The sequence below is a fragment of the Prionailurus viverrinus genome, chromosome A1 (genome assembly GCF_022837055.1).
Source record: "Prionailurus viverrinus isolate Anna chromosome A1, UM_Priviv_1.0, whole genome shotgun sequence".
Classification (NCBI taxonomy): domain Eukaryota; kingdom Metazoa; phylum Chordata; class Mammalia; order Carnivora; family Felidae; genus Prionailurus; species Prionailurus viverrinus.
This window is the reverse complement of record NC_062561.1, coordinates 141,753,511-141,777,588: the sequence shown is the minus strand read 5'-3', so window position 1 is coordinate 141,777,588 and position 24,078 is coordinate 141,753,511. Positions and strand designations below refer to the sequence as shown.

The 24,078-nt window shown below is 42.5% G+C and overlaps 2 protein-coding genes across 12 annotated transcripts in view; both read right to left on the bottom strand.

Annotated features, from left to right (window-relative positions):
* Positions 1–12,739, bottom strand: CRHBP (corticotropin releasing hormone binding protein). 7 transcript variants are annotated; one of them, XR_007149672.1, is made up of 9 exons: positions 12,604–12,739; positions 12,121–12,214; positions 11,681–11,838; positions 9,861–10,071; positions 7,494–7,642; positions 3,323–3,440; positions 2,619–2,782; positions 2,484–2,516; positions 1,551–1,635 (listed from the first exon to the last, which is right to left on the bottom strand). XR_007149672.1 is itself a non-coding variant. In XM_047846724.1 (7 exons), the coding sequence occupies exons 1-7, from the start codon at positions 12,679–12,681 to the stop codon at positions 612–614; spliced, it is 966 nt and encodes a 321-aa protein (XP_047702680.1). In that variant the 5' UTR covers positions 12,682–12,739; the 3' UTR covers positions 1–611. The 7 variants fall into 7 exon arrangements, 3 of the variants coding, with proteins under 3 accessions (XP_047702680.1, XP_047703021.1, XP_047702773.1); XR_007149685.1 differs by lacking the exons at positions 1,551–1,635; positions 2,484–2,516 and adding an exon at positions 634–769; XR_007149698.1 differs by lacking the exons at positions 2,484–2,516; positions 2,619–2,782 and adding an exon at positions 662–769 and having other exon boundaries at positions 1,493–1,635.
* A 4,173-nt stretch (positions 12,740–16,912) lies between these two features.
* Positions 16,913–24,078, bottom strand: part of S100Z (S100 calcium binding protein Z) — a 73,978-nt gene continuing 66,812 nt past the window's right edge. For 2 of the 5 annotated variants that reach the window (XR_007149843.1, XR_007149896.1), the window contains one exon: positions 17,515–17,632. The gene's annotated coding sequence lies outside the window, so the exon portion shown is untranslated. Of the gene's footprint in view, positions 17,048–17,514; positions 17,633–22,829; positions 22,884–24,078 lie in introns of those variants that run through there. The other 3 variants (XR_007149795.1, XR_007149887.1, XR_007149924.1) reach the window with 3 other exon arrangements.

The window sequence follows — 24,078 nt, the reverse complement described above, 5'->3', positions numbered from 1 at the left end:
TCAAGGCGCCAACATTCTGATGTATTTATTCATGTTTGTATTTGTGGATGGAAAATTTTTTTCCATGCTCCAGAGTTTTGTTAGCAACAAGACATTACAAATCAATAAACAACAGCTACGACTACTATCTATTGTAAACAGAATAATATACAGAAAATACACAGATACAACTACTTTGGTATACAGACATTTAATTGTTTTCTGTTCTAAGACGAATCTAAACACCGCCATTTTAATTTCTTTGTCGTATTTTCCCTTGAGATACAATTTTTTAGTGCCCATTGCTCTGCACTTGTCTTATCAGGGCAGGTTTGTAGCATACCAAAGAATTATAGAAAACTGTTTTCCTACCAAAGGCAAAGGAGGGTTTATCTGCTGCCATGTGGTCATCTATACATTACAAATGAAAAAGAAGCAAGGTACAAAAATAAATGCACGCTTGCACGCCCACGTGTGTGTCTACATATGTGTGTGTGTATGTGTAATGTGTGTCCAAGCCTGGGAATACTGACTGATTTGAAACGCTCTTACCTTGCTGGTCATCAAAATCACATATAACAGCCATTAAAAACTCACTTAGCTAGCAGCATGTAAATCATGGGGTTGGTAATTCACAGAGTAGACAAACAGATTTCTTGGATACTGTTTCCATTTGGGTTTTCCAGTTCGTATGGTTCCAGCTGGCGGTACTCAAAAGTCACACGATTTACGTGCTTTCCGCTGGAGACCATGCGCACCACCGTGTTGTCACAGCCAATTTTCATCTGGGCTATAATTCATGGAAAAAGCAAAAGGTTCCCTGCAGGTTAGAAACCACATAAACCATTCCTGTCGATAAGATCATTTAAACACAAAGAAAGCAGGGGGATGCATCTTCCTCTCACATACTTAAACCATGAACCTGCCATCAGGTGAAACGTTTTGTTTTCATTGTTATTATAATATATAATTAATTGTAGGATACTGAAATTGAACTTAGTTCTCCTCATGGGCAAAAAAACCCACTGTTAGCCAAATAAAACGGGCTGGAAAGAGGAGTTAAAAAGAAAATGGCGTCCCTGAGACCAAGGTCCCAAACTGGGGCTGAATACCTAATTTAATTGTAATTTCAACCTCCCCTAGAAAAATAGCCTTAACCAGTCAGTCAGGAATTTTTCCATCAACGTCAAGGAATCTGCCACAGGGGCCCTCTGCATCCCCCCAAAGGAAGATGAGGTAATCTGCAGGATAAGACACCTTGCTTTTCCCCCTCAGGGAAAGTGACCTGCCTGGAACGATCCTTTTCTCTTGCCAAATTTCTTGTCCTACCCTTCTATAAAAACCTTCCATTTTGTACAATGCCTTGGGGACCCCTCTACTTGCTAGATGGAATGCTCCCCGATTCATGAATTATTTCGTAAAGCCAATGAGATCTTTCAAATCTACTCAGTTGAATTTTTGTTATTTAACAGAGGCAATAAGACGTCTCTTTGCATTTTTCACGTTCTCCTACCTTCGAGGCTTCTGCGGTAAATGCAGTGAAGGCAATCTGTCTACCATGCACCTCTGCTCTAGCTTAGTGTTCTCAGCAGGGGCAGTACCGCCCTCTAGGGACAGGTTGGGAATTTGCAGGTGTACTTTTTGGTTGTCCTAGTTCTGAGGATGCAAGTGGCAGTTAGTGGACATGGCTAGAGGACACAGTGCACCGATGAACATTACATAGACTAAAAAAAATCACCTAATTATTTTCTGAGCCTAGATAATAACTCTATTTTACATATAAACAAAAATAATTTGCATAGTTTAGATACACATGAATATACTTGTGTTTGTTCTATTATTTACCTGCACCTTTTCAGTCTCATTTTTTTCTGTGCTTCTTACATGGAATGGCTTTTGATATCCTTACTTCTCTTAAATCCAATCTTATGATTATTTGTATAAGCATCTGGCAACGTTTATGTCTATCTTCTAGTGCAGATATGACCAAACAAGTGTATATTGAAACTCACATATTTTTATCTAAAATTTCTTTCATTTCTCCACTGTCAAGCTGGTCCCTGAGGCAAAATTTATGTGCCCACGATGATTTTTTTCTGCTATTTTAATTTTGTCCATCTTTCCCTCCCCACTTTGTCTCTATAAGGCCTATAGCATTCTGAGAAACATGAACATTATCATTGCATAAGAGGTACTTCACAAGCCTGTGCCTGGGTTCAAATGAAGTAAAACAGCTAGATACTTATTGAGGTAAAAGCCAATTTAGATACATAATAAATATAAAACCTATGTTTCTTTTATATAAGCACCAGGGAGTCTAGGTGAAGCTTCTGTGAGGAGTCCAAATTTAATTTGCTTTAAATTATTTGAAACGCCATTCTTTTTCTGATATTACTCTAAACTTTAATATATATAACATGCTCTGTTTCCTTCGTTAATGTGCATCGTATTTGCTTATTACTGGACATAACTGTACCAAAATTACTCTGGCTACAATTACCTACCTAGTGCAAATGCATCTCCTCACAGGTGCCCTCCTGCATGGAAGGATCCAGTGCCTCAGAGAACACAGTAAGAGGTGAGAAAAGCCACATGTACTGATGGTCTAAACCAGCAATTTCCAGCCACCCTCACCATACCTGGGCAGAATCAAATGGAAAATCTTCACTGATCCCTAGCAAAGAATATCTGGTTCTGTTGGGCATCCTGTGCACTGGCCTGGCCTTTTATTCCCAGTGACCACTTCTAGATTTTAGAATGTATTTCTGTTTTTGCAGTAGTCTTTCAGAAGCTGGTTTTGCTCCTAGAAGTTGGGGACATTCAGCAGTTATGAGACTTTCTGATAAAGAATATCACTTTTTAATTTATGTGCTACGAGTAATACACACATACACATATAGTTAGGAAATTTATTTGGATATTACTATATTATTATATTGTAACTAATTGATGGCATATCTATTTGAACTATAGTTTTCAATTAGTAAACTCTTTGGTATCCAGAGGACAAAAGCACCGACTTTCAGGAAGGCAGAAAGAGCACGGAACAAAAAAAGCTTTGTCTTTTTCATGGTCTTACTCAGGGCCAACCTTAAACATACACCTGTGTTCCTTCAGAGATTTCTTTTCCAGTGTCCAATATTTTGATAATGCATTTACTATAACCATACATATGCTCAAATGTAAAATCCTCACATTGGCTCAATGTACAAAATGGAAGTTTTCTAGGTGGAACCTGCCTTCCCATGTATAAAAAACATGGGATGTTTTATTTTAGGAAGTATCAGGTTTTATTTAAGGAATCTTGATAGGCTCATAAGTAATAATCAAAGACACATCTCACCAGGGCCGTGAAAGGAATAGCAGAGGTCAGCCAAAGGCATCATCTTGGAAGGGTCCAGTCCAGTTCCTCCCAACAGCTCCACAAAGTCTCCTATTCCCCCACAACCTGCTGAGGGGTTCTAAAAGAAGCAAGCAGCAGAGAAAGATGTATTTCAACCAGTTACGGAAGTCAAACCATTTGACCAACTGCAATTTGGTGAATTCACTCCACTTGCCGTGGACATCCTGGCAGTGCCATTTAATTTAACACCCAGGACTCCGGAAATTAAAAGATACTGAAAAGAAAAAATAATCATAAGAACTGCTTTTCTAAATCAGTTGAGTCATCATTTCTTTAAATGTGTGTGCATTAAAAAAAATTTTTTATCAGCTCAAGGACTGGAATGATGCAATAGGAATCTGTAAACTCCACATAAAATGAATGAAAATTGGATCTGAAAATGCTTTGCTTTGTAAATCATTTGGACACACATACTGAATTATTTGAATTTCTTAACTCATGCAGTCAGAATTTCTATTAATAGATAGGTCTTCACAGTTTTTCCTTCAACTCACCTCTTTCCCTCCTCTTTAGAAAAGACTTTTCCCGCTATTGGGATGATCCTTATCATTTCTGCTGACAGGCATTTAGATTAGTTATAAGAATGCTAAAGAAAGAAAAGAACCCTAATTTGGGGCTTAAGCTACCTAGAGTCACCATTGTCTTTCTCCTCCCGACTAAAACTAATTTATTTTGAGCTACTCAAAACCAGAATGTATTCTTAGACTTTGTACAATCACTGTAACAACCACTTTCTGCTTCCCTTCTTCCTTTCCACAGTGCTTTGTCCATACTCCCTTGTCCACAGTGCCTGTCCACGCTGCCTGTCTACACTACTTATCCACACTGCCTGTCCATACTGCCGTGTCCACACTGCCTGTTAATGCTGCCTGTCTGCACTGCCTATACACACTGCCTGTCCACATTGCCTTGTCCACACTGCTCTGTCCACTCTGCCTGTCTACACTGGCTATCCACACTGCCTTGTCCACACTGCCTATCCAAACTACCTATCCACACTGCCTTGTCCACAATGCTTGTCCACACTACCTATCCACACTGGTTTTTCCACACTGCCTTGTCCACACTGCCTGTCCATACCACCTATCCACACTGCTTTGTCCATATTGCCTTGTCCATACAGCCTATCTACACTGCCTATCCACACTGTCTATCCACACTGCCTTGTCCACAGAAATTCCTGCATTTCACTCTTCCCACAAAAATAAAGCAGCCACTCTCAGTCCCAAACATTGTATTTTGGGCCACCTATCTCCTGAGGTCAGGGCTACTAGCCTTTGTGGGCATGTGACCACAAGCCAGACAAGCCATACAAGGGCCTGTTGCTTGGTTTAATGCTGTGCTGTCACCATCTTGAAATTCTTAATACTTTTAAAATAAGGGCCCCCACATTTTCAGTTTGCACTGTCCCCCACAATTACATGGCCAGCTTTGCCTGTGATCTTCTTTATTGAGGCATACTCATTGAGAGATCTAGTGCAGAGCGGCAAGATGCTCAGAAGTGAGCCACATGGACCCTGACACACACAGAAAAACATCTAAAATAGACAATGTTAAACACACACATGCACACACACACATAAAAACACACATTCAAACATGCAGAAGACATTGAGATGCAACTAGAACTAAACAACCGAGTAGAAAAAAAATAGAATACCAACTGTTTGTCCAATACAAGGAAGCAGGTGGGGACACACATTTTTTAAGTGCTTACTGTATGCTGGGTCCTAGGCCTTGATGCTCTACACATCATTTCATCCAAGAATGAAACAGAGGCTTAATTAGCTCCCCTGTGGACAGGGCTTCTTGTATGAAGAGCTGAATAAGAGGCGAAGGAAAAAAACCTTAACTGCCTCTCCCTTGAGTAGAGGATGTCCAGGGGGAACATCTGTTAAGACTAAACTTTCCACTCGGTTCTTCAGGTTCTAAATTTCAGCAAGAGTGGTGAAGGGGAAAAGGCAGGCCCCGTAGAGAGAAATGGGAAGTAGGGGGGTTGGGAAGAAGTAGGTGCTAAAATGAGGGAAACCAAACAAAGAAACATAGAAGTTAGACACACCTGTTCCTTGACATTCAATGACTTCTCTCTCCTCTTCCCAAACATCTTAGCTATTCTTAGGAATGAGAAGTACTATACTACCCTGCTCCTCAGTAGTGATCCCCTAGGTTTCTCTGTTGAGGTTCTGCCTCCCTGGACTAACCCACTATCATCTCTTGCCTAGACTGTGACAATGGCCCCTAGGGGCACTCCCTGTACCACTCTGGCCCCCATAGCCCATGCAAAGCCAGAATGGCCTTTAGGTAATCAATCCTCTCCCTCTTGCCTCGGACCTCGTTAATTAATTTGGTCATGAAGTCAGCAATTCCCAGCCACCCTCAACCCACCGAGCATAATCCAATGGATCATGTTGCTTTCCTGCCTGCCCCCTTTCAGTGGTTTCCCACCGCACTTAGAATAAACTCCAAATCCTCAATATGACCTGCTGGGTTCACCACACCCTGGCTCTGCCCGCCTCCCTGATGTTGCCTAATATCCCCCCTTCCCCATACCTTTATTTTTATTTCTGGAAGCCCACTTCTTCCTCTGAGCCTCTGCACTGCCGTCTCCTCTGTCCCTGGTCCTTCCAGTGGCTGCTGGCTCCTTCTTACCTACCACTCACGTTTTACTTTAAATTCCTCCTTCTCAGAAGTTTCCATTCCCGACCACCTTATCTCAAGGAGCTCCCGCCTCTCCCTCTACTGCATTGTCTATCACACCACTCTGCTTCATTTTCTGTAGGGCACTCACCGCTATTGCAAATGCATTGCACTGTTGCTGAGCTCAACCCACTAGAATGCAGGTTCCCTGTGAGCAGGAGCTGTGTTGCTCGTCGCTCATTTCCAGCATCTAAGATAGTGCCTTGCACGTGGAAAGTGCTCAACAAATATTTTGTAAAGGAATAGATAGATGCCTAGAACCCTGCAGACTTTAACATTTTTTCAAGGGGAAATACCAAAATTACTCCTCACAGCCTAGAATAACTAAAGGGTAGATCTCCTAACCTGCGATCATGCTTGCCATCTTCTACAGTATACATCAGGAATAACATATACGTGGTGGTATCAGGACGAAGGGCTATGCCAAAGACATCTCCTTATTCTGGTCTTTATCAAAGGATCATTCTTCCACTAAGGTTCAACTAAACAAACCCCCCCCCCCCAAAACAAAACAAAACAAAACAAAACAAAACAAAACAACACAACAACAAACAGGCACTAGCTCATGAATTCAGGGCTTAAAGGAAATTAGATATACACCTATTTTCAGTCCTGGTCCTATTTATTTGGTTTTTACTGGAATCTACCTAATTAGGAACAATGACTGTCTATGATGTCAGCAAATATATGAGCTATCTTAACCTAGAAATATAAGAAAGTATAAGGAAATGAGAATGACCCAGAGGGAAGAAGCTAGCGGTGCAAAAAAAAAAAAAAAAAGGGAAAAAAGAAAAAAAAAGATCAAGCTCAGCATTAGTTGTAAATTCCATACAGAAGTTCAAAGGAATATAGGTTGATGGAGCTTCTCAGCTAATATTTTCATGCAAAATGAATTGAGTTAAACATAATGCAACAAAATCTTCAACGCTCTACTGTATTTTGCAACTTAAAAATCCAATTTTGTATTTTATGCTACACTTAGCATTCCTTCACAACACAGTTCTGTCAATGAGACACTTCCTTCGTGTCAAAAAAAAAATTCCGATAATCAGAAAAACAGCTGTGTAGATGACTCACACTAGGTTCTGCTAGGAGAGAATTTCTGTAAAAGAGGCAAGTACCAGAGAGTTCAATTGTAATTACATGTCACAACTTTCCCAATTGAAAACCTTTCCTGTATCACAAGAAAAGTAGTCAAGTAATCGGAAGGGGCACATGAGTACGCACTGAGCAGCGTGAGGCAAATACAAGGGGGCTTTCATCAAAGAGGCGAGGGAAAGCGGATGTGGGGCTAAATCAACAAAAGGGCATGCTCCTACAATTTACTAATGTCCATGTTTGCCCTGTATGATTGCTCCTCCTCTGATAAAGCTGTGGCCTTAGTAAATGATTGGGAAGGAAGAAAGCAACTCACCTTTGACTGCAAACCATGTAAGTGTCCCAGGGTGAGATCAGATATTTTGATCACCACAGGATAAATTATGGAGAAGCTGCAGTTTCGATGCAGGTGTGGGACTACCAGGGTAAACCTTCCATTTGGGGTCTGGGAAATGACATTGCAGGCTTTGAGGAAAAACAGAATCACATTGTCATTATTGTGTATGCAGGGTTCTTATAGAAATTTATCCTATCCGGGGCGACTGGGAGGCTCAGTCCGCTAAATTTCCGACTCTTGATTTCAACTCAGGTCATGATCTCACGGGTTCATGCAATCAAGGCCCATGTCGGGCTTCATGCTGATAGTGCGGAGCCTGCTTGGGATTCTCTCTCTCTCCATCACTCTCTCTGCCCCTCCTCCACTCCCTCCCTCTCTCTCTCTCTCTCTCAAAATAAATAAATATTTTTTAAATGTAACAAAAAAATCACTGGTGATGTGCAGACATGGTCAGAAGGTTCTAGGTGGCAAGAGTGCTTCTAATCTTGGGGCACCTGGGTGGCTCAGTCGGGTAAGCATCCGACTTCGGCTCAGGTCATGATCTCACAGTTTGCCCTGTGTCGGACTCTGTGCTAACAGCTCGGAGCCTGGAGCCGGCTTTGGAATGTGTGACTCCCTCTCTCTCTGCCCCTCCCCTGCTAATGCTCTGTCTCTGTCTCTCAATAAATAAATAAATGTTAAAAAAAAAAAAAAAGAATGCTTCTAATCTCAATCTCAATCTCAGGGAGTTACCTTGTTTACAACAAGCACAAGACTTAAATTAGTAATTAATCAAACAACACTAGCTAGTGGAAGTTCTAGAAACACTTCATTAACTAGGGTCCAAGTTCCAGCTGAAAGTCTAGAAAAAATAAAGGCTCAAAGGTAAAGCCAGAACTAAAACCTTGCCTGTCTGAAACATTCACGCATTGAACTTGGAACCATAATGATATATTTTTTTAATGTTTATTTAGTTTTGAGAGAGACAGAGACAGAATGTGAGTGGGTTAGGGGCAGAGAGAGAGGGAGACACAGAATCCAAAGCAGGCTTCAGGCTCTGAGCTGTCAGCACAGAGCCCAACGCAGGGCTCGAAGTCACGAGCTGTGAGATCATGACCTGAGCCAAAGTCAGACGCTCAAATGACTGAGCCACCCAGGCGCCCCAGAATCATAATGATTTTTTTTTAAATAATGAAGTAAATAAATAATAAAATTGTTACAAAATAGACTGAGAAAAATAGAAGAATGGTAGAGGAACAGTAGGGGAACGGTAGAGAGAAAGGGAGAGAGAGAATCCGAAGCAGGCTCTGCATTGTCAGTGCAGAGCCCAATGCAGGGCGCGAACCCACAAACCATGAGATCGTGACCTGAGCTGAAATCAAGAGTTGGAGGCTTAATTGACTGAGCCACCCAGGCACCCCAAAGATTTCCGAGTTCTAACCACACAAATATAGGAGAAACATTTCATGTTGCTTTCTGGGATTATTCTAGCTCTCAAAATAGCCTTGCGGGGGTGGCGGAGGGGTTCTTTCAAAAATTCTCTTTTTTAAAAAATAAAAATTGGAATATAATACATTATTCTTTGGCAGATAAGGCCCCATTCTTCCACCACACAAAGTGTCAACATTAATACTATTGTATGCAACCAAAAATGAGTGATGTTTTATTTTCCTGATTTTTAAAAAACTATTTTTCTCCATTTAACTCTGTAAATATATAGATGCATATATATATTTCGCTTCATGGGGAAAAATAATAAGCAGATGAATGAACTAATTTTGATTAGAATAATGTGTTTTAGGCCTGGGCTGTTCAGTTTTATACAGCATCTATGTTTGTATCCACCAGAAACGGAATAAGTTAGAGAGGAGGACTCAGAATTAGAGGGCAATGTTGAGGTCCTCTGGTCCAACCCTCTGCTCAGGACATGAACTCTGTCTACCACATCCCAGAGATGCAGTCTTTCAGCCTTTGCCTAAATATCTCTAAGACTACAACTTCAGATCTGATCCCTCAAGCGTATCCAAGATTAATGGAATGACATGGAGGGATTACAGTTTGTCACTGAATCCATTGTCATGCCTCAGATTAGAATAAGACTAAAGAGAAAAAGATAAAATTCTACCCACCAAAACTTCATATCCTACCTAGCCTAGGAAATAAGTTGAAAACTGTGAATTGATTTTCAGAGCAATGAATAGGAAATATCCTTTAGGTCATTTCTAATGACAAAAAAAAATTTCCATTCAAATCATTCCTCACTTCAAGTTTCTTAAGTCTGGTGCAATCACACTACCTATGAAAAGTGGATCTGACACTCCCTCCCTCCAAGTCCTTACTGACTGAGAAGAGAGGGAGCCCACTTACGAAAGAGGTTGGGATCTGTCTTTATGGTTACTGTAAATCCGTTTCCTGGTTGACGAACCCGGAAGAAGATCATGGCCACATTCTGGGAGGATCTGATGCTCCTTCGGCTAAGACCACTGTCACAGAAATCTATGTACCGCTCAGTTGTGGGGAGAGGATGATCCTGGGAACTGGGGAACTTCTCCCCCTTGAGAATCCAACCATCAAATACCTTCCAACAAAAAACACAGAGAGAGATGATCATCTCCACCAACTCCTGAAGTCATAGGTGTGTTGAAGTCTTACCTAGCAATGCACCTTCTGTCCTATGTCTGTCTGTGAGCAAGGGACAACCTGCACTTCCCTGCCCACTTGCTTTCCATCTATATATTTTTTGACCGTGAAGGTTGTCTGCAAGTATTATTGTTAATTAATGATTGGGTTTTTTTCCTCCATAAACCTTAAAGTATCCAAAGCAAGTAAACTTTATTATACTGTTTTATAATTCCAGCCTCCTTGCTACCTGAAACTACAGCCAATATACATTTTTATCTTGGTCATATTTTCCACACATCCCATCTTCAGAAGAATTCCACACAAGCCTAATTTGGGTTTCACTTGGTCTCTTTCTTCTCCTCATTGACATATAAACAAAACATCTCAAAACTAACAAAAGAGGGGCGCCTGGGTGGCGAAGTCGGTTAAGCGTCCCACTTCAGCCAGGTCACGATCTCGCGGTCCGGGAGTTCGAGCCCCACGTCAGGCTCTGGGCTGATGGCTCAGAGCCTGGAGCCTGTTTCCGATTCTGTGTCTCCCTCTCTCTCTGCCCCTCCCCCGTTCATGCTCTGTCTCTCTCTGTCCCAAAAATAAATAAACGTTGAAAAAAAAATTAAAAAAAAAAACTAACAAAAGAAAAAAACTAGAGCAGCAACTTCACCTACTTGCCCATGGTTATATGTGTCCATTTTCCTCACTTTGAAACTTTTATTTCATATTAAAATACCAAGAACTGCTTCAACACTCAAACAGCAATGGCTGTTAGGCCACTTAGGGCTTTTTACCTTCACCTGTTAAAGTCAGCTTGTTGGACAAATGGTCAGAGTCTATTGATGTTACTGTTAAAATCACCACAGGTCTTCAATGTAACAGGTTGAGCCTGGTTCACACTGGCAAAATCACCAGCTACAAAGTGCTTCCGCGGATTGGTCCTCTTCTAAAAGGAGTCTGACAGATTCCAAAATCATTCCACTTGGGAGGTTTTTAATCATGATCCTTTTAACAGGGCTGTGTAACTCCATCAACCGTCCCAGGCTGACCCGGTAGACTTAGGGAGACCGACTAGGAGGGGGCATGTACTGAGGCCGGGGGACTCGGCCTTCCACCTGCCTCCGACTAGACTGGCTCTCAGCATCCCGCCCAGAGGCCCGGGCCCCAGGGCTTCCAGACCGAGTCCCCCGGGGAATTCAAGATAGCTCCCGCGAGCCTGCGACAGCTCCCCAGAGCCAGAGGCCGGCCTCAGAAACGGGGCTGGCCCTCCTCGTGGCCCCGAGCGCCGGTGCCAGTCTGGATCAGTTTCGTGTAACACAGCGCTTCTCGCCGCAAGTTCAATCAAGTCTTTGGGGGCGCCCGGGTCCCAGAAGCGCACAGAGGGGAAGTCAAACAACCGCGGCCGGAGCTCCGGGCGGGGTTCGCGCCCCGCGGCGGTCCGGGGTTGGGGGGGACGCCTCTCCCGCTCGGCCACCAGCCGGCTCCACGCGCCGCAGCCCCACGCCGGGCACGGCGCCCCGGCTCACCCCCCTCGGGGCCACGCGGCGGGAGCGTGCGCCGTGAGGAAGCCTCACCTTCAGGAAGTCGCCGCCCTGGCAGTCGATGGAGACCAGGTCGTAGTGGATGGTGACGAACTCTTCGGGCTCACCGATGAGGAAGGCGGCGCAGTGCAGCTGCGGCCGGTCGGCGGTGAAGGTGAACTGGCCCGGGAGGCTCAGCATGTCCAGGCACCCTGGGGGAGGGGCAGTGGGGCCAGGGGGCCGGGGCTGCGGCCACCGACGCCCCGGGCCCGGCCGGCCCCTCCCCGCGGGCCCCCGTTCCCGGGTCCGCGGCGCCCGGTCCCCACGCGGAGCGCGTCACCCACCCCCGGCGGGCCCCTGAGCACGGGGATCGCGCCCCCGGCCGGCCTGGCCAGCCCCTTCCCGGCGGTGCCCGGGGCCCCGTGAGCGGGTGCGGAGCCGGGCCTCGTCACCTCCCCGCTGCCCCCCGGATGCGCGCCGGCACCCCGACTCACGCAGCGCGCGGCGGTACAGCGGCTCCCCCGCCAGCTCCCGCTTCAGGTTGGCGCCCAGGAACCGGAGAGGGTCGTGGTCCGCAGCTTCCCGCAGCTGGCGAGGAAAACGCGTCAGTCCGAACGAGTTCAAGACTGCGGGGAAAGGGGACCCGCAGCGGGGCACTCACCCTGCCCCGCAGCGAAGAGAATAAAGTGAAGGGATCCAGGTCTCCCGCATCCGCGTCCGGAGCAGAAGAGGTCTCAGACCCTTTCCCTCAGACCAGGGTGTCCCCAGGGGCCAAGGGAAGGACGTAGTGGCGAGGAAGAAGACCAGGAGAAAGAGGGGGCAGAAGATAGGGAAGAAAGGGCTAAGCCCAACACGGGCTGAGAGCGGAGGCAGCAGACCCACCCCCAAGGCTGGAGACACACACACACACACACACACACACACACACACACACACACACACGGAAGATGTGACGGCTCAGTCCGGAGATCGCTCACCTCTAGGTACCGGCTCTCCCCTCTTAGAGCCATCAAGATGAGAATGAAGTGACATTGAAGTTTGAAGGAAGGCGACATGCCGGTCTTGCCTCTGCAGCTGGTCGGCTGGGCTCTGGAGGTCTCAGGATTTGCTTCCCAAAACTACGCCCAGGCTGAGAGCTAGAAGCTGGTAGGGTCCCTTTGCTGGGTCTCTTTTATAGAGCAGTGAGGAGGGGAGGCTCTCTGCCCCTTAACTGATCTGAGCTCAGTAACCATGGGTTACCCTGTCTCAGTGACAAAGTGCGTGCTGATGACGAGGGTCCAGCTCTCAGCCACAAATTCTCAGAGTGGTCCAGCATTATTCACCAAGAATGATTTTAGGCACTTAAAACTTATTGAACTAAACTGTGGGACAAAGAAGGAGGTAAGGATAGAAAATAAAGGAAGGCGTTTGGCTTGACCTGCCAAATGCTGAATTATCGTTTCCTGTGGATATTTAGGGAATTTTCAGTGTTGCAAAGCCAAGTGACAAGGTTACACACATACATAAAATACCCAAACAGATAATCTTATCGTGCAGGCTTGTCACAGAACCTTGATGGAACCATGCTGGAAATCGTCAGAGATTATAGTGTTTGTGCAATTGCTCTTGTCTCTCAGGAAGGAACTTGAGGAGTTTTTAGCTCCAAAGAGAGCTGAACAGAAGCCGAAGTCTGATTCTGCAGAATATGGCAACAATGCAACTCAAACTTTCTTTCTGTCCTTTAGTCTTTGCTTTATCCTGGTCCAGTTTCTTGTAAGCATTTCCCTAACGGAAAGCTAACTCTGGCGTCTGTGAACTTCTGGATTTTCACCTAGCTTTGTCATTTAGCCCAAATGTGTACATCATAGGACACACTCCTGGGCCAGCTAACGGTAACCATGACCTTGGCATCCATCTGAACGAGTGAGAGATGAAGTCATTCCATTTCATACCTTCAAATACTTGGATTATTTGAATATTCTGGTAGAAAGAACTGCCCAGAAACTTTACTATAACTGCTTACCAGCAACTGCACAGGGCTAAACAAATGACTTAGAGATCCAGAAATAAGTATCTCTGCTGATTAGACAGAAGATGGTTGCTTCCCCTTCATGTCAAAAGTTATGGACAATATGGGGATACTAAACTTTTGGCTTTTCAATTTATGTGCTAAGCAAGGCAGCTACAAATTCTAAAAACCTTGTCTTGTTTTACCTTTGCCTGACAGAAAACATGGTACTACCCTTAGCTTTCTTTGTTATTAAAATTAGTGCAAATAATGAGATGTTAATACAAAATTTCAGTCAAGGAAATGGTTATATTATGTTTATAAATACTCAAAATTAAGTAGTAATTTGCCTAGTGGTATAGAACTTGATATTTCCTTATCTTACTTGTTTAATTGGGAGGCCTTCCTACCTCCTCCATTTTTGGAAACAATCCTCAGGCCACAGAGAGTGTGACGGGGAAGCGAACCCAAAGGTCATGAACGCTGGCCACCATGTTCTTCTCTCCATCCTGGGACGGTGTAGATGTCTACATTTCAGAAAGGGCGTAAAGAGAGGAATCAAACAATACAAAAATAAATGGGGTAACACCAGCTTGCTTGGTCTGAAACACACCAGGCCATCTTCATGCCTGTCTCCCTCCCTGTTTGTGCCTGAGGAAGCTTTCAGGCTTTACCATCAACCTAGCCATAGCCTTGGCCTATTCCCAGAATTCAGCCTGGCATTCAGCTTGGGAAACTCTTGTTTATCCCATTTTGAGGGTCTGGCTTTTGTAGTGTCACCACGGAGACATTCTTTTCCAATCTTCACATGCTCACACACACACAATACTGATGTTCCTTACATGCATTCATGATGTTCCCTCCTCAGGAAGTGCACACTGGAAGATAAATAAGGGCAAATATAACCACAGATAGATAACATTCCATTTTATGTAACACCCCACAAATGATCACATATGGGTGAACTTTATTTCCACCAAATGTGTTATTTTCTCCAAGTTGGAAAATATCTACTAAGCCAATAGAAATTGTATCTTGTTTTTTTTTAATTAAGAGTAACTATAGGAGAAAATATTTATAAATGATATATCTGATAAGGGGTTAATATCCAAAAAAATATAAAGAACTCACACAGGTCAACACCAAAAAATACCCTCAAACAGTCCAAAACAAACAAACAATCTGATTTAAAAATGGGCAGAGGATGCCTGCCTGGTTCAGTTGGTGGAGTGTGCAACTCTTGATCTCGGGGTTGTAAGTTCGAGCACCACACTGGGTGTAGAGATTACTTAAAAATAAAATCTTAATAAAATAAAATAAAATAAAATGGGCAGAGGAGCTGAAGAGATATTTTTCCAAAGACATACAGATGATCAACAGATACATGAAAAGATGCTCAACATCACTCATCATCAGGGAAATGCAAATCAAAACCACAATGAGACATCACCTCACACCTGTTGGAAGGACTAAAATCAAGAACACAAGAAACAAGTGTTGGTAAGGATGTGGGAAAAAAGGAACTCTCATTCGCTGTTCGTGGAAATGTAAATTGGTATAGACACTGTGGAAAACAGTATGGAAGTTCTTCAAAAAACGAAAAACAGAAATACCATATGATCTAATAATCCCACTATTGGGTATTTACCCAAAGAAAATGAAAATATTAACTCCAAAAAATATATGCACCCTTGTTTATTGAAGCATTATTTATAATAGCCAAGACATGGAAGCAACCTAAGTGTCCATCAACAGATAAATAGACAAGGAAATGTGGTATATATACACAAGGGAATTTTGCTTAGCCATAAAAAAGGATGAAATGGTGCCATTTGAGACAACATGGATGGACCTAGAAGGTATTATGCTAGGTGAAATAAGTCAGACTGAGAAAGACAAATACCATATGGTTCCACCAATAAATGGACTCTAAAACAAAAAATAATAAATCAACAAACAAAAAGCAGAATCAGAACTATAAAATGCAGAAAATAAACTGAATAAAACTCATTGTTAGCCAATAACAAAAAACTAATTTTCAGTTGCTTTCAAGATGATATGCTGTTTGAATACATTTGGCTATTTTTAATGCAATCATTTTAATAGATAAGACTTATTTTTCAGATGTGTTTGAGATCAGGAAGAAAGAAACTAAGCAAATATCCTTGGGAACTAATATAAACCAGCCTTTGAATGAAAGCTTCATATGTCAGTGATTTCAACCCAGATCCATTATCTTCTTTTGTTTTACTAAAGATGACCAGCAGTCAGTAAAGATTAGGACTTTAGGGGGTTGCAAGTGTCCTCTGTTGAAGTGATTAACAAAAGAAAAAGTTTACTACTACAAACAGGGAGTACTTAAGGAGGTGGGTTTGGGATTGACCCTAGAATAGAAAGAGATTTGGGATTATGTAGTTCCTTGCTTCTCCTGATACCTCAGTGCATATATAAGATGTCGAAGACTCCATAAATTTACACTTGGCTGTCACAGTTACATCATAGACCATGGGGGTGACTACAAAGTCCCCTTGGCATACTTACAGATTGTCTGGGTGAGCCACTATAGTTTCAGCACAATTTAAAATCCTGCCCCCCTGAATCAATGTTCTCATAATTCCCAGTCCACATAACTTTGTGGGAAAAAGCTCAAAGCCCAGGGGACAGGATCTTGGTGTACCATGACTGTTTTCATGACAGCCATACGGACAGAAAAGGGAGAAGTTTCTAGAAGGGATGCTGGGTTCACAGAATAATAGGTATCTTCAAGAGACTGAAAACACAAAACAAAACAAAACAAAACAAAACAAAACAAAACAAAAAAACCCTGGTTTAATGCCCTCTTTGACCATAAGTTTTCTTACCTGTAAAAAGATGATCTATGCTGAGGATTATTTTAGGAATTAATATTCTATGTCCCACACAAAGGAAAGCTTCCAAACAGTGATGATATGAGAAAGTAAGAGAGATTAAATGATCTTCCCAGATTATCACCATGAGTCAGAAACAAAGTCTAGACGAAAAAGATCTATGTCCAACCAGGTAAGTGATCCTCTTCCAAAGACAACAGCCCTGGAAATTAACCCCAAAATTACATTTTGGGCTTTAAGAATTACTAGGCTACCAGCAGAAAGTGAGACGGCACAGCCCAAAGCAAGATACTGGCAGATCAATAAGTACAAAGGAGACTGAGGATTGTTCATGTCTGCGTGTTTGTTGGCTTCCTTGACTTTGGATTGACATTGTTATCTCAACTTCCCTCAGGCTTACTCCAAAATATGCCGTGACTAACATCTAGCCAATAGATCATGATGAAATGCAATTTAATAATCCCTCACTGCCTGCATCAAAGGGAAAAGTACAGCCGTGTCCAGATCAGTTGCTATGTTTGTCATCAGGTAGTGGTGACGTGCATAGGCACATAACATCAGCCGCGTCTGTGACGGAAGAGAAATGAAGTGTAAAGAGTCTCATTTCTTAGTGCCTTAAAATAAATCTAAAGGAGAAAATTCTGCCAATTATGTGGAGTGACACGAGAGGTTCTAAATAAGGAAATCAGTAGGGATAACTGCAAGCTAGGCAGTGGTGAGCTATCTGGGGTGAGTTTTAGCACACTTTTCTGAGACCCCTGCCAGTGGCCAGCTTGCTTCTCCCCTCTGTCAACCGCTTCTTTTATCCATCCTTCCTTCCTTCCTACCTCCCTTCCTCCCTTCTTTCCTTCCTTACTTCCCCCTCCCTCCCTCAATCCCCCCTCCCTCCCTCCCTTCCTTCCCCCCACTTCTTTCCTTCCTTCCTTCTTTCCATTCTTCCTTCCCTCCACAAATTGTGAGCAACAGATTTAGCTGCTCTACACTCATAGTATTTTATATATACCCTGAGTAGCCTTTATCTTATTTTATTATACCTTTTAATATACCCGTCTTCGACTCCAAATGTCAATTCCTGGAAGTCTGGCCCTGTGGCTCATCCCTCTCTGTCCTCAGCACACACACACACACACACCTGGAACTCCTGGATGGTACCTAAAAACAAATTAAAGCATTGTCACCACTACAATATTGGCTGACCACATCCAAAGATCACTATATATTGCAGCACCAAACTCAACAGCTGATTTTGTCTGCATCTTAAACACTGAAAGGGCAGAGTCAAAGAGAAGCTGAAAAGTTTTTTCCTTACAAAATCTTTTTTCTCTCTAAATTTGAAATGTATGATTCTAAAGAAGCAAATTATTTGTAACTGTCTGGAGGATATAATAATTTGCACTTAAAGGTATTGGCTATGTTATTACTTGGGAATCAAAAAGAATGAAATCTTGCCAGTTGCAACTACGTGGATGCAACTAGAAGGTATCATGCTAAGCAAAATTAAATTAGAGAAAGACAAATATCATATGACTTCACTCATATGAGGACTTTAAGACACAGACCAGATGAACACAAGGGAAAGGAAGCAAAAATAATATAAAAACAGGGAGGGGTACAAAGTATAAGAGACTCACAATTATGGAGAACAAACAGAGGGTTGCTGGAGGGGTTGTGGGAGGGGGGATGGGCTAAATGGGTAAGGGGCGTTAAGGAATCTACTCCTGAAATCATTGTTGCACTATATGCTAACTAACTTGGATGTAAATTTAAAAAATTAAAAAAAAAAGGTATTGGCCACATCTAAGGGAGGCAACAGAATGTGAGAGACAAAGATACAAATCCTGAGGTTTCAGGTTTAGGTTTAGAAGACTTTTCTGTGTGATGGGCAAAGGGATGGAGGTACATTCAGTCAGTTTAAAGGCATGAGGTGCCTGCCGGTACAACTGGATTTTCGTATGGAAAACCCACACACACATACACACACACAACGTGATCCCTACCTTACACCATATACAACAATTAATTTGAGATGGATCACGGACATAGACATGAAAGCTGAAGCTCTAAAGCATACAGAAGAAAACATGAGAGAATATTGTTGCAACCCCGGGATAGCCAAATGTTTCTTAGGTTACAGAAAGCACAAACCATAAAAGAAAAACTGATAAATTGAACTTCATTAAAATTAAGCAATTCTCGGGGTGCCTGGGTGGCTCAGTCGGTTAAGCGTCCGACTTCGGCTCAGGTCATGATCTCGCGGTCCGTGAGTTCAAGCCTCTCGTCAGGCTCTGTGCTGACAGCTCTGAGCCTGGAGCCTGTTTCGGATTCTGTGTCTCCCTCTCTCTCTGCCCCTCCCCTATTCACGCTCTGTCTCTCTCTCTCTCAAAAATAAAATAAACCGTTAAAAAAAAATTAAGCAATTCTCCTCATCACAAGACATCATTAAGAAAATGAAAAGACATTTCCTACCTCCCAAGAAGTTTCCTTGTGCTCGGTCAACCCTCCAACCCCACAGGCAAACACTGTTTTGATTTCTGTCACCACAAACTAATTTTGCCCAGCCTAAACTCCCTAACATCGCAAGCATGCATCATGTACACTTTTTTGTTTGGCTTTTTTGCCCCTCTCAACATAACTTTTTAAACTTCGGAATGGGAGAGAATACTATAAATTCATATATCTTCCAAACCAGTAATATAAAAACAATTCTATTTTAAAATGGGCAAAAAATACATAAAATAAAATAGGCCAATAAATGCCTTGAGAAGTCACCTCACGAAGAAAGATACAGAAATTTCCAGTAAGTGTATGTGAAGGTGCTCGACATCACCAGCCACCAGGGAAAGCAAAACAAAACCACAATCAAATACCACTTCACATGCACTAAAGAGCTGAATTAAAACTAAAAACAAAAATAAACAAAAAACCACCACCACCAACAACAACAAAGAAAGAAACCAAAAACCCCCTTGATGACAGGTGGACTTTTGAGGAGAGTGGCGTCCCTAGAGCAGGCGTGGAAACCCCATGCCCCTTCCTTTCCCCACAGCTTGCCCATGCATCTCTTCCGCTCAGCTCTTTCTCAGTTGTATCCTTCTATAACAAATCAGTAATCTCAAACTCGCCATTCACGACACGCAGTGTGAAGATATGCTCATATGCAAAGAAACTAATGCAAACGCCTTAGAACCAGTGCCTCTGGCCAGACTATTAACTATTGCGGCCTAAAACAGAGCCAGAGCAGTGAGCACCTGCCCGCATCACTGTGCTATCCACTCAATCATCTGGAAAACTATGGCTGCACCAATGTAAGAAAAATGAAACAAGAAGACCTGGATTATGTTACATTTTCCACGTATTGTTCAAATCCCACAGTTGGGTAAATACAAGGATGACATAAAAATCTGGTAGTTTCTAAATTAAAAAGGAAACAGTAACTTAAAAAAACTGACAATAACATTAAGAAAAAACGTAAAGGCAAACCAATTGTAATGTATTTATGTAATGGAAAAGTATCCAGCAATAAAAAGAGAAACTCTTGGTCCATGTATCAACATGAATGAATTTTAAAAAGTTATGTTGAGAGGGGCAAAAAGCCAAACGAAACGTGTACATGATGCATGCTTGCGATATTAGGGAGTTGAGGGTGGGCAAAATTAGTTTGTGGTGATAGAAATCAAAACAGTGTTTGTCTGTGGGGTTGGGAGGTTGATGGGGCACAAGGAAATTTCTTGGGAGGTTGGAAATGTTCTATATCTTGATTGGGATGGTGGTTACATGGTATATACATTTGTCAAAACTCATAAAATTGTACAGTTAAGATCTGTGTATTTTATCATACATAAATTATTTCTCAGTTATAAACATTGGGGGATAAAAATCATGGTGAGAAAATGCGTGATACCTTCTAAAAGCTTCATGAGAGACACTAACACGTTTGTTCCCTGAAGAAGGCTAATGAGGTGTGACTAAAGAGAAGTAAGGCAAAATAAGAGAAATTAGAAAAAAAAAGAGGGGATGAGAGAATAGAAGAAACAGGACAGGAATGAAAAGAAGAAAGGGAGAAAAGCAGAGGGAGGAAAGAGATCTTGGGGTGCCCCCACAGTCGTTATCCTACCGTTAGGTTCTGAGTTAGCACCAACATTTTTTGAATTATAAAATATGAAATGCATAGAGTATATTAAATGTGCATACGTAGTTTAAATGAGAATAATAAGATGTATTACCATCCTTATTCCTACCACTCAGTTTAAGAAACTGAGGGGGTCTTCCAGGGGTCTACCCCAGTTTCCCTTACTCTCCATCACTGGTTGTGTCACCTAGATATGTATCCCCTAAGGGCAATACTTTTTAATTTTTAAGCCTTCAGGAATAGGTGTAAATATAGTCTGTAAGGAAGCCTTTCCCAATCTCTTCTCTAGAAGGGTTGAGTCTGGGTGATGGTGTTCTGGAGCCAAGTGGAAAGATCTGGAAGGGCTCTGCATTCAGGGTTCAGCGTGCAAAAGATCAGTCATTTGTCTGTTTCTCATACGGTGCTAGAATGTCAACAGTCTGGTGTCCACAGTACAGAGGCCCTCTGCAGAGAATGAACCTCCAAACTTCTGTGGGAAGGGGGATGGATAGTAGGCTCAAGGGCTGAGAAATGATGAGAACCTGTATCTGGAGATCTAGCAGCTTCTCCAAGGCTTTCAGCAGTGCTTTTTATTGGGTGTCTCCACTGCCTTCCCACCCCCGCCAGCATCCCTGCAGAGCTCAGTTCCAGCAGCAACCCCTTTGAGCAGGTTGCTCTGTAGTTTCCCCCGCTGCTTGCCTTGAGACTATGCTTTCTCTAGTCTCAAACAAGGTACTCTTCTCATATCTGCCTTCTGGCTTCCAAAATGTTGGTGCTGTTGTCTTCTTTACAGTTGGTTCTCCAACCCCTCCCTTCTCTTTTGCTCCTTTCTTCCCCCCTCTCTTCTACCCCATCTCCACGTTCAACCTTTCTCTCTCTTTCCTCCTCCCACTCTCACAATGTGTGTGCGTGAACCCATTTATAGGAAGTTTAATAGCGTTTTGGGAGACAGTGAAATTGGGTGCTGCATTCAATCTGCCATCCTTCATAATTACAAAAAAATATGCATTTTTTTCCTTTAACATATTCATAATAAAAACATTAATATAGGCCAATACAAAGGAAGAGCCATAAATCATCCTTAATCCTTCCATGTAGATAGAACATAGTTAACAATTTAGTATTTATACTTCCAGAGAGATATATACATAATTTTCCTTACAAAAATGAGATTATAGTACATATACTATTTTGCAGTATGATTTCTTCATGTCCTATATTATAAACAGGTTTTTATGTTATTAATATACTTTTCTCACATCATTTAAATGCTAAAGGATTCTACCGGCATGACATTTTATTTAATCAATCATCTATTGGTGAACATTTCTTTTTTTTATTCTTTTTAAGCTTTTATTTATTTATTTTGAGAGAGAGAGTGAGCAAAAGCACACACACGGGCAAGGGGCAGATAATCCCAAGCAGGCTCCACACTGTTAACGCAGAGCCTGATGTGTCAGAACCCGAAGATCATGAGCCGAAATCAAGAGTCTGACGCTTAACTGACTGAACCACCTAGGTGACCCTGATTTTTTGGGTATTTTTGAGAGAGAGAGAGTACAAGTCGGGGGGGGGGGTTGAGGGGGGAGAGGGAGAGAGTGAGAGAGTGAGTGAGAGAGAAGAGAGAGAGAGAGAGAGAGAGAGAGAATCTTAAGCATGGAGCTGTATCTCATGACTGTGAGATTATGACTTGAGCTGAAATCAGGAGACGGGCGCTTAACCTACTGAGCCACCCAGACACCCCTATTGGTGAACATTTCCATTGCTTCTAATAATTTACTACCGGTTATTAAATGAATGCATAATTTAAAGTCCTTTACTTTGGTTCTCTAGATTTAAAGCTAAAGTCTGAAATGGATTGTCACCATGGATTCTTTTTTTTTTTAATTTTTTTTTAACATTTATTTATTTTTGAGACAGAGAGAGACAGAGCATGAACGGGGGGAAGGTCAGAGAGAGGGAGACACAGAATCTGAAACAGGCTCCAGGCTCTGAGCTGTCAGCACAGAGCCTGACACGGGGCTCGAACCCACGGACCGTGAGATCATGACCTGAGTCGAAGTCGGCCGCTTAACCAACTGAGCCACCCAGGTGCCCCGTCACCACGGATTCTTAAAGGTAATAGCTCTTTGAGTCTGGGATCAAGAATCAACGAACAGAGCAGGGACACGTCAATACCATTTATAGTTTTGGAGGAGAAATAAATCAATTACTCTTCATAAAGTCATGAACACTCAGAATTGGATGCCTCCCCCAGCATTCACTCATTGCCTTCTTTTCAATTTAGAAGAGAGCCTGAAAGGAAAAGAGTAAAAGCATCAGGCAGACTGACAAAGGGGTTGCTTTATTTGTGAGGCTAAATGATGGGCTTTAGATTGCTACACATGGCATCTCACAGCACAACATGCCTGTCTGTGAAGACCTCTGGGTATTTTGAGAGCAGGAAAGGTCAAATTAATCTCAATGATGTGTCAAATTAGCGATCATATTAATTCCATATTGTCACCTGCTCTTTGGCAGGTTTGATAAACCACCTGTTAAATTGATTATGCAAATTATCATAGGTAAATTAAAACATCTGTTCCACATATCATCAAATTTCAAGGTGAAAGTCTTCCTGAAGGTGAATTTTCAGTCCCTGGTATGTTTCTTTTCTTATGCCACACATCAGATGCTACATTTTCACAGCACTGAACAATAAGCTAGTTTGTTTTTCAGACGCAATGCAAGTTGACATGATCCATAAAAATGAGAATGAAAAATATAGCATAACTATGGAAGATTTATCTTTTCGCTTCATAAAAGGATAAAAGGGTAAGTCATGAGGCCACGGAGGGGATATAGGATGGACACACTGGAAATCATCCCAGGAGAATCCACCTGAATATCCCGGCTGACGGCTCAAAGCCTGAAGCCTGCTTCAGATTCTGTGTCTCCCTCTCTCTCTCTTGCTCCTCCCTCGCTCACGCTTTTCCTCTCTCTCTCTCAAAATAATAAATAAACATTGAAAAAAACTAAAAAATAAATAAAAATGCAAAGATGATTATTTGGTGGGGTGGGCAACATAAATAAATAATATAACAAAACAAAACAGGGATACTACAACACAGATGAACCTTGAAAACACTATGCTAAGGGAAATAAGGCAGACATAAAAAGACAAGCATTGTATGATTTTGCTTATACGAGGTACGTAGGATAGGAAAATTCATACAGACAGAAAGTAGAATAGTGGTTAACAGGGGCTGAGGGCAGGGAAGGAAGTTTGTTTAAATGGGCATAAAGTTCCTGTTTGGGAAGAGGAAAAAGTTCAGGAAATGGATGGTGGTGATGGCCGCACAACAACGTGAATGTTTGTAGCACTGCTGAATTGTATCCTTCAAATTGGTTAGAAGTGGTAGATTTCGGGGCGCCTGGGTGGCTCAGTCGGTTAAGCGTCCGACTTCGGCTCAGGTCACGATCTCACAGTCCGTGAGTTCGAGCCCCGCAT

Excerpts from the sequence above, each read along its gene's own strand:
- CRHBP (XM_047846724.1), bottom strand. The coding sequence starts at position 12,681 with ATGTCGCCTTCCTTCAAACTTCAATGTCACTTCATTCTCATCTTGATG. Across the intron at positions 12,215-12,603 it reads GGGAGAGCCGGTACCTAGAG|CTGCGGGAAGCTGCGGACCA; the intron begins GTGAGCGATCTC and ends TTTCCTCGCCAG. Across the intron at positions 7,643-9,860 it reads GACAGATCCCAACCTCTTTC|CCTGCAATGTCATTTCCCAG; the intron begins GTAAGTGGGCTC and ends TTTTCCTCAAAG.